Below are 10,286 nucleotides of genomic sequence, written 5' to 3' on the forward strand. Positions count from 1 at the left end.
GCAGGAAGAAAGGGAAGACTTAAAGACGTTTATGTGAAGAGTTGTCTGGTGTCACATCTAACACCAGAAGGATAATACAGGAATACTACTCTTGAGCAGACTGATGCAATCTGATGTCTTAGGGCTTTTTAACTCAGCTAGAAGAGAAGTCAATACCAATGGGCAAGTGATTTTTTTTACCACAGTTGTCACTAAATTGACACAAAGAAGAAAGTTGTGAAGAACAGATATTTTTGTGGGTTTGATGTCTCATAAATAGGTATGGACTATTACTGTGTGTTCCCACCAAATTACTGAAAGATACAATCCATGGTCTTTTTCTGGTAGACACTGGCAGAGGTGGAATTTGTTGCCAGACTTCAGGGTTGTCTTTCATAACGCAGAACATGAAATTTTTTCAAGGGTTTTTCCTAACCTGTCTTTACAAGGAAGGAATGAAAATGGAAAGAAGAAGAGAAAAAGGAAAAGACAAACTACTGCTAATTTTAAAGATAATAAATCAAACAGCTCTAGCAGTGAAAGGAATCAAGTTGTATTCAGTCTTACTGCTGGAACAGAGACAGACTGTTCTTGTTGAGGCAAAAGAAATTTTCATCTTCCTGCCTTTAAGAGCAAGAGGATGGAGCTACCCAGCAGTCCTCAGAGTTAGCAAAGCCTAGTTTGGAAGAACTCTTTTTCTTAGTTTTTGGGGGTTTATATTTTGTTTGTTTGTATGTTTTGGGTTTGAAAACACATTCTGTATACTTACTCTCTTATGGAAACAAAAGCCAGTCTTACTGTTTCAGGAGCCTTCAATATTTCAAAGTCTAGCTCTTCACTTTAACCTACGTATTTTTGTAAGTCTGCGATAATTTCTAATGGTTCATTTAAAATCTGAAAAGTAATTTATTTGTAAACCCTGATTAAAAATCTTATTTATGAGAAAGCCATGAAAGAAAGCTCAGTTTGCATGGTGTATAGCCTAATAGTTATCTTTATGCTATCTTAATATTTTGTGTGTTCAGTATTTTAGCTCAATATTCTGTTTAGAGCCAAATTCCCACTTCTTTGAGTTCTTTTCAATATATAGTAAAATGATTGCTGCAAGTAATATAAAGAGATGGAACAGCTCATGCCACACAGCTCTACCAAAGACACTTCGATGGCTAAGCACTGTCCAAATACTAACATAGTCAGAAGTTGATGGCAAACAGACACCTACCCTTTCTTAGAAAGGAATTAATTTTCAAAAGCAATGCTTACCATGGTCACTGAATAGCAGCTGTTTCCATTTCTGTCTTTCTATTTCTGAAGCTTTAAATCCCAGCACAGATTTCAATTCTTGTAAAACCCTCTTAGATTCCTGTCTCTCTCGTTCTTGTCTCTCTCTTTCTTCCTGGGAAAAGCAGTAAAAATCTTCCCTTCTGTATTCATTCTCCATATCTGAATAATCAACATATGCTTCCAATTCCTAAAGAAAAAAAGAAAGAAATAAAATGTTGATCTTCACTGTCAGTGTAGATCCTGTCCTGCAATCTGATGCATGATCAAGTGATCTCAACTCTAGCCAACCACTGTAATAGGATGGAGTCCAATTTGAGCAGAGCCAGTGGATCTGACACTGCTCTGTCATATTTGTATAATTTTGGAGCAAGTCCACTCATTGAAAGTTAACATTACTGCAGTCACCTGAGATTTAATTTCATACACAAGAATGATCAAATTAATACCTTGAAAATGGGAGTCCATTTCCCCATAATTACAAGTGGAAACAAGCAACACTGACACAGGTTTCTTTTCTTTTTTCCTTTTTTTTTTTTTAAATTTTAATTTACACTATAAACAATTCTTCCTCAGTCAGGCATCTTGGTAGTTTAACTTATGTAAATCCTTATTAAGAGGATGTTGAGAATAGCAAACTCCTCCTCCAATTTTAACTATATTGGCTTACAAGCACGAAGCAGCAGAGCTTCATTTATGTTATAACAGACAGCCAGTAAAGCTAGTCCCAGCTCTCTGATGTGGAAAAAATCTAAAGAATACATGTGGGTTAGGCTTGGGAGAAGGTGAGGGAGGGACAGAGCAGAGCACAGGTGTTCAATCTGCTCTCAGAATGCATCTGCAATTCAGCTCTGGGATGGAGGAGGCCACCCTCTCTTAAAGAAAGCCCAACCATCACTCACAAGTTCCCTCAAACAACACAAAACTGTTCAGTGTCACAGTCTGTTTCAGATATTCAAAGATGTGGAGATTACTCAAACTGAACACAGGCTGGTTTGTTCTGGAGCTTGTCACTGTTGCAGCTGCGACAGTTCATCTAACAGCATGCAAGTAGGACTCTCTGTTCTACACCACCTTTTAGGAATTCATGGTTTTTTCTACATTTTTTCTGTATTACTCTGACTTGTGTTGCTGCTCTCCTTTGTCACATATTTTTAATGATATATATGAGAAGTGAATGCTGGTGCTCTTTTTTCCAGGATGGGGAACACCTCCCCATGGAACAGCAAAAAGAATACACATGATTTTTTTTCTAAGTTCAATTATGGAACGGCACTGGCTTCCTACTTGATCTGTCTTGGCAAGACAAGAAGGTCACTGCACAAGCAACTGAAAAAGGAATGGATACAGCAAACAAGTCCCAATTATTATCTAAATGGTCCTACGTTTTTTTTACCTGCTCTTCAGGGATTGGATCTTTGTTTTCTATGTATATGGCAGGCTGTGTTAAAGGTACTGTAGTACGCTGTAGGGTGTCACAGGAAACGTCAGGTTTGCCTTTAAGGGGAAAAAAGAAAAGGGATTAAAAAAAAAAGAAAAAGAAAACGATTGAGTGTTGAATGATGGTTTTGACTCACTCAGGCAGGGTCCAGGCATTTTCATTAGGAAAAAAGTGGTGATTAGACTGGTTAGAATACATTGAAACCCTGTGCTAGAGAGCAGTTGAATAACTTAGCTATTTTGGTATAAGCTGGGTCTGGTGAAACTCATCTTGAAGCACTTCAAGTAACAAATCTCAAAATTTTTATAGATTTCAAAAAACTGCAGATGGCAGGAAAAACTGGTAAAGCCAGAAAACAGACTAGTGCCAAAGTTTAAAAGAGAAGTAACATAGTAAAATTAGAGGCATATCAGCTTCAAATAATTGGAAAATATTGGAAGAAATAATCAAGCAAAGTTTACAAGAAACTATTTGGAAGGTAGCAAGGAGGTTAAATGACAGTCAATGTGGATTTGCTAAGAAGATATCAAATCACTCCAACCTCATTTTCGAATGCAATAACAGGTTCAGGAGAAATTGCTATTAGATGCTTAGCACAGTCTCTTGGATAAGCAGAGTGTAGTTACCATTTTCAGACAGAACAATATTACGAGTGAGGATTTGTTTCAAGTCTATTACTCTTTAGTATTTCCAATGTGTGAAAAAGTGTTTCAGTCCATTAAGTCTGCTGAGATTGGGATAACCTGCAAGAATACTGAAGGGCACAATTAGAATCAAAAATAATACTGGAAAATCAGAGATACAGTCCAGGAAGAATGGATTTCAGACACAACAGTTTGGTGACAGTGGCTGCAAATTTTTGTGCTTTAGAATAATCAAACGCACAAATATATGACAACTGACTGGGCAGCTCTGCTGAGAAAAATATGTGAGGAGCCTAGTGGTCAACTGTACCCTGCTGCAAGCAAAAAAGCCAAAATACATACTAATACACATAAACAACAGCACTGACTGTTAAGACACATGGAATGACATTTCTACTCTGGCACTGATCAGGCTATGGATGGAACACAGTGCCCAGTCTGAGGCTCCTTCATTCAATAATATCATGGACCAACTTGAGGGAGTCCAGACGAGAGCTGAGGAAATGATCATAGGACTAAGTATATACAGAGTCATGTAGAGAAGACAGAAAGAAACATATTAACTATCTTCAAAAATGTAAGAGCTATAAAGAGAAAATGGATTTCCATTATGGGTGAATCAAAAGTAATAACTTTCTCCTGGAAATGGAGTTAAGTGCTGGAATAGATGCCTGGAAATACTGCAAAATGTCTCTAAAGAGAGGTTTTTTTAGGAACAGGTGAAAAACATTTACTCACAAACACTAATTTACCCTTGAGAAGGGAAATGGGCTAGATGACCTTGCCAAGCCCCACCTATCCCTATTTTCAATTTCTAATAAGTGAATACTTACAGATGATATTCTGAAAGTTGGCTGTTCACATTAATGACAATTTTAGTGGTGTTCAGTTACCTGCTTCTGCAAACAAGCAGTTTGCAAAGTTTGCAGTTTGCAAAACTGCAAAGTATGTAATTCCCCAGTTGCCTGGGCTGAGCTAAAGATTTGACATTCCAGAAGTATCTAAATGCAAAGTTTAAAAGGAAGATGAAGCATGTGGTGAAATTTGAATTGGAAAATTGCCATATTTATTTTATAGGTATCAAGCCCCCTCATCCATTGCATAACTCTGCCTTGTAATAAAAACATTTTAATAATTATAACAGCAACAATAGAAATATGCTCCTGAAGGTATGAAGACAAATTTGGAAGAGTATATGAAAGTTACCGATTAAAAGCTTACTTTCCCAAATCAAAGGAGTAAACCAGCTGCTCTAGTATGTACAGACTGCTGTGTTTCCCACCTACATGGGATGCTGCCATTGCTAAGGATATGCTTCAAGATCATGATTTCACAGTGTTTAACTAGAACTGTTCCTGCTGTAGTTTGTCTCCAGTGGATCAAAAGACTGCAAGATCCATGAGCTTGCAGCAGAGTACTTACTAAGACCTTGCTCTTAAAAATATCTTAAAAAGTTCTAAAGAACTTTTGCAAAGATAGAGACAGTTTAAAAGGAAAAAGTATGGAATTTAAATAGTTTGAAGGATATTATTTCAAAGATCATTAAGACAGCACTGTAACTAGTCATAAAGGGTATTCTGTTCTGTAAAATTAGCAGCAGATTACCATATGCTTAAACTGTCGAGGCCTTAAGTCTAGATGAGTTTTATATGTGATGAAAGAAGGTGAGAGAATAAAGAGAAGATGGCTGAAAGTCTAGAATCAGCTTATGTTGGAAACGTGAAAAGATCTACATGTAGATGAATGATAGATAAGTCTATCATTGCCCAATGAATTTAAATAGAGGTGAATTCTCCTCAAGATGCTAAAGCCCCACTTGCTTTCTTCTATGGCAGGATCAGCAACTAACAGCACTGGTTCTAGAAATACACCAAGTCCTGTAAACAAAGAAGCCAAACAGCATTCATTAAACCATATACTATAATATATACTAGTATCAGCACCCACGAAAGGCTGATGGGAGCATATGAATGTTCAATGAGTTAGACTTCAAGTCTTTGCTTTGACAGAGTTTGACACAATGAACTCTTTAACGTAGCTGAAAGAAACCTGTTTTGACACAGAATGATTTTGGGCATGAAACATGTAGTGCTTACTGAAGGAGACTCATCTGTTTAGACAGAGGACAATTAAAGTGCTCTGAAAATAAATGATAGGCAGTTGGTTGGACTTGATTTCATGCACAGCTTGAAAAGTTCAACTCACAGAAGCTGCTTAGAAATATATCAGGAAAGTCAAATCTAGTCAGATAAAAATAGTTTTCAATGACTAATATAATTTAAAAGTAGCTCCCGTGCAGTAGTTCAGTAAACTTGTTGCAAAATAGAAATTCAACCCAAGCACATTTCCAAGAAAATCACTGGGCAAAAGTGAAAGCAAAGGATTTTTTTATTTCCCACACAATCTCTCCGTTCTAGATCACACATAAGGTTATTTTTGTACTGAACTTTAAAAGGAAGCAAATTATAATAAAAATGCCTGCTGTGAAATTCATACACAAAGTAAAAATAAAACTAAACTAACTAAAAATATCATGGTGTGCAGCCTAGAGAGAACATTTAAGGAAAGGGGAAAAAAAAGGATCAGTGGAACTGCTGGTTGTGGAGGGCACCAATAGAACACAACAGGCTAGCACACGCAAATGTATCAGACTACATCTAATACCCTCATAGGTTGTTTTACACAGCACTGAGAGGGGAGTTGTAAGACTAGACTGTCAGGCAAAGTACACACAAATTTGGTTATACTGTGTCTGGACCTGCATGGAGCCTGCACTAGACCTCCCAGAGCTCCAGTTCTGATGTAAGCATGGACAAGGTCAGCTTGCACGCCTCTAGGCTCACAGCAGTATTCATCCATCTCATGAATATCCCACCCATATACCATTAAGAGCTTAGCTCACTACAAATTTGGATTTCTGCAGGTAACTTGTTAATACCCCAGGTCATAATTTTCCTAATGCAGCTTCCACTACTAGCATTTTTCAGATGCTGGGCCATGCCTTCCTAGGACAGTAAAAAAAAACTCCTGGAAAAAAGAAAGATTAGAAATTATAGGTTCAACTCCATGTCCGAAGAACCTAAGTTTACTTATGTTATTTAAGCTACTTGGGATTCACAAGGAGAACAGCATCTAAGGAGAAGGGCATAGGGAAAACCATTGAGAGATGCTGCTTGGTTTGACTAGCAAGCATACAGAAGATTAGTTCACTCTCTCTGAGAGAGCAGGTAAATGGGTATTACATGCTCAATAGATACTCTACAATTTAAAATGTTCCAGGAAATGTCATTGCCAAGAAAGTTTCATGTCAATGCCACTGTCATTTTAATTAACTATGTAACTTCTCTGCACAGTAAATAAATGAAAATCTCAGGGACTACTCATCACAATCCTACCCCTTCACAGGTGATGCATCGGTCAAAAGCAAAAAGCCACTATTGGTCTACACCTGGAAATGTAACAAACTGAATCCACAGGTCTGTCTCTGGATTAGTTAGACCTGTGTCTAACTAACGTTAACTGTGAATAACATGTTCACATTTTTTGCTGAAACAAAAGCTTCAAGGGCATCGCAGTGAAAAAGTCTGACATATGTATATGGTTTTTTAAAGCGTATGGTGGTAAGATCTTCACCTAAAATTCTGATACGCAGGCTGAATGCTACCTTTGATCCATTTGACCATTCCATCTCCAAAGTGTATCCTATTAGTTGCTAAATTAACCTCTCACATTTACCTTTATTATTTGGGTTTCTTCCACTCATTTTTTCCACCTGAGAAATGGCTTCTTCCCAGCTGCTGTTGCTTGCCTGCATATGAGGCTGAATAAACTTTAGTTTCTGTTCCAGAACCTGATGGGCTTTTGTTGTCAACTCAGGTGTCTCCTTAGTGCTAACAAGTTTTTCAAGTTCATCCTCAAGAATTATTACCCTAGGTGATAAGGAGATGAACAGAAATAAGTGATAATAAATATGACTTGACCATTCCTTCAAGAATTCCATTTAATATCCTGTTATTTTCTTCAAGTTTTAAGAATCCGACTTAGCCAACTCCTCAAAGATGTCCCAAAATTTAAAAAATAAGATCCTTTTCTCCTCATCAAGATACGCTTGCTCACCTGCATTCATTTTAGTAATTCTTATATGTAAGATTTAAGGAGTAGGGCAGCTTCAACTATTTCACTAAGCAATGATGAATCTTTAAAAACATTTACTAGGTAGTTACTATGAGCTGAACTTTCTTATAAAGCATTTGGTATGTTGCAAAATCAATGAAAGGTAAGTATGTTTTCAGATTTTTTCAAGGGATTGACAGAAGTGAGGCTAGATCTTAGTGCACTGCTTAGCTTTGAATTCCCATCAGACACTTAAAGAATAACCAGGAAACAGCATCAGATTCCATATTGAACCAAGGATCTTTGACTCCATGCTATGTGAAGATGTGCCTATGATTGCAATGACTATATGTTATCTGCCTTTTTTGGTTTTAATCTGGTCTGAAGCCTTCTTCCTACCAGCATATTCTCTTAATTCGTGTGTAAACTTACTCATTGAGCAGTGCCTTGAGATGAAGCTGCAAGCTGCGTACTGCTGTCTGAAGACTGTTCAGCTCTCTTGACTTCTGCTTTGTTCTGGTTGGCCATTCGAACCCCGACTGATGCTGGGTTTCAAAGTACCGATAAAACTCATAACTTCGCTTGAGCTCCTCCAAGCAGGCAGCATGTGTATGAGGTAGGCCTTGAGTCACATCAGATAAGATATGATGAGGCAGCCGTTCAGGGGAAACCAAGGGCTTGGGGGATGCATTGGCTGGAGAGAGGAGCAGCACCAGCCTCCGGAAGAATTCTGAACTCTGCCCTACCCAGAGCTGAAAGAGGACCTGCAAAACAGAGGAGGGTTAGCTCTGTGCACCTGCAAACACAGCCAGCCTCCAAAGTAAATGTACAGATACACCATGGGAAAACATTCCTCAGCCAGCAACAGGAACTTTGAAAAACTGTGAAAATCTGCTGAATGTTTCTGAAGGGTACCCTAGACCACATGAGGTTCAGATCTCATGAGCATTAGGTGACTGCTAATTCTTCGATGAAGGATATTATATGCAATTATGCTCAGAGGCCTAAACCCCCATATTTCTCATCAAGCAGCTTTGCTATTTGCTATAATCTCCACACACCTTAAAGCTCATAAAGGACTGTCAAAATTCCAGTGGCAGCTAAGACATTTTTTCCTTTATGATGCCAAGCTATCATTTCTACGATCTACTACGTATTGCACTGCCCCACAGCAAACCTTGAAACACAAGTCTATCTGCACTGTACTTCATCACAAAACATTCCACATTTGAAGAAAGCTGAGCTGATAATTTCTATTCTGCCAAAGTGAGAATGTCACCAATACCACTGAGGAGGGACAGGCTTGTAAGAAATGAACTGATTCACAATGTTATATACGGTACAAAAGAGGTAAGTCCCTCTGAGAGCAAGGGAACCCACAATTTCAACTTCTTGAGAATTTCCACTTCCAATGCAATGCAAAGCCCTGTTTTTTTAGTTTAGAGGAGACTGCTGGCCCAGTAGCCCATGACAGAACAGTAGTATCTTATATCTCCAAAGTGAAAAGGAAAGGTTATGACACTTTTCCCTGCAATACTGGCCCTTATTAAAAGGGATCAACTGTAGGTGACTATGAGATGTACTCTGAAATCTGTTCTCAAGCATTGCAGACCAAGGAAGACAAAGTAATTATTCATCATGCTTTTTTCCAACCCCCTTCAGCCACAGAACAGGACTAACAATTTACTTCTTCTGAGACTTTGGGTCTACATGATTTGAAACACTATATTTACATTTTTGTACTCATACTACTGTGGACAACTAGCAGTTTTCTCCAGTGTGCAAACAAATCAAGAGCAAAAAATTCAGAATAGTAATATAAAAAATTAAATGCCTTCAGACAGATGTGGTTTGATGTACCACAAGGGTACACCCAAAACACTTGGATGCAAACTAAAAAAAAAAAAATCCAAAAGAAAAAAGGTAATTCTTAATTTACAAAAGATGGTTATGAGAAGAAAGAACACTGAATGATATGAAATTAATTTGGGGCACACAAGCAAGACTGTGATTTGGCTGGCTGCTAAACTAAAAAGCAAACAAATGGGCAGCAGTCACCCATGTATCCCTGAACTTGTGGTGGACTGGGTAGAAAGTCAAGAGCCCATGCTATAATAAGCACAAAAGAAGACCAATCTTTCCACTAGACATAAGGCAAAAGCAGTGAAAAGGAGCACACAAAGGTAGCGGACTTCAGGAATTTATAACAATAATTCAAAACCTACCTGAAAAAAAGCACAATAATGAGAGAAAAGGAAATTCTAGATGTGTTTAGGGTTGCAAATAGCTTGCTCTTCCAATGATTTCTGATGTTTTTTACTCACACTTCACCCAAAACATCCAACTGTCTCTCCTCAGCTTGAATTGGTATTTTTTTCTTAAGCTAAACATTTCCGCTCTTTAAACTGATTTAGTTCAAACAAAAAGTTGCCAAAAGACACAGGCTACATTTGTCATATGGTCTAGACTTGGGCTTAAATGAAAATTGAAATATTAGCTAAATCTGGATACACGTCCATGTTCTATCTGCATTTTAACATAAATACAAGTTCTCCCAAATGAAAAGAACCTGAAGATAACTGTACAGAAATCTAGGACTCACAACACAAATACGTCCCAAGGTTATTGAAGTGTATCAACTTTATTATCTATGCAGGAATCTGCTTAAGACTGATTTATGTTAATTTAGCTTAGTTCAGCTACAGCACACACAGCCATCACCGTCTGTTATGAGTTAATGTAAACTGAGATTTACTAGTTGTGGGCTTGACTGTACTCAGAAAGCATCCCAACCAGCTGTGCCAGGCCATCTGATCCACAGAAGTATA

At 37.8% G+C, this 10,286-nt stretch overlaps 1 protein-coding gene across 1 annotated transcript in view; it reads right to left on the reverse strand.

Annotated features, from left to right (window-relative positions):
- Window positions 1-8,222, reverse strand: part of LOC104408177 (vezatin-like) — a gene marked incomplete at its 5' end in the record, with an annotated part of 11,518 nt that extends 3,296 nt beyond the window's left edge. The window contains 4 exons of the mRNA XM_010017686.1: window positions 1,243-1,450; window positions 2,657-2,757; window positions 7,081-7,274; window positions 7,891-8,222. Of these exons, the coding sequence (XP_010015988.1) occupies window positions 1,243-1,450; window positions 2,657-2,757; window positions 7,081-7,274; window positions 7,891-8,222 (835 nt within the window). The remainder of the gene's footprint in view (window positions 1-1,242; window positions 1,451-2,656; window positions 2,758-7,080; window positions 7,275-7,890) is intronic.
- Window positions 8,223-10,286: the final 2,064 nt, after the last annotated feature.

This window comes from Nestor notabilis, unplaced genomic scaffold (assembly GCF_000696875.1).
Source record: "Nestor notabilis isolate BGI_N333 unplaced genomic scaffold, ASM69687v1 scaffold10477, whole genome shotgun sequence".
Taxonomy (NCBI): domain Eukaryota; kingdom Metazoa; phylum Chordata; class Aves; order Psittaciformes; family Psittacidae; genus Nestor; species Nestor notabilis.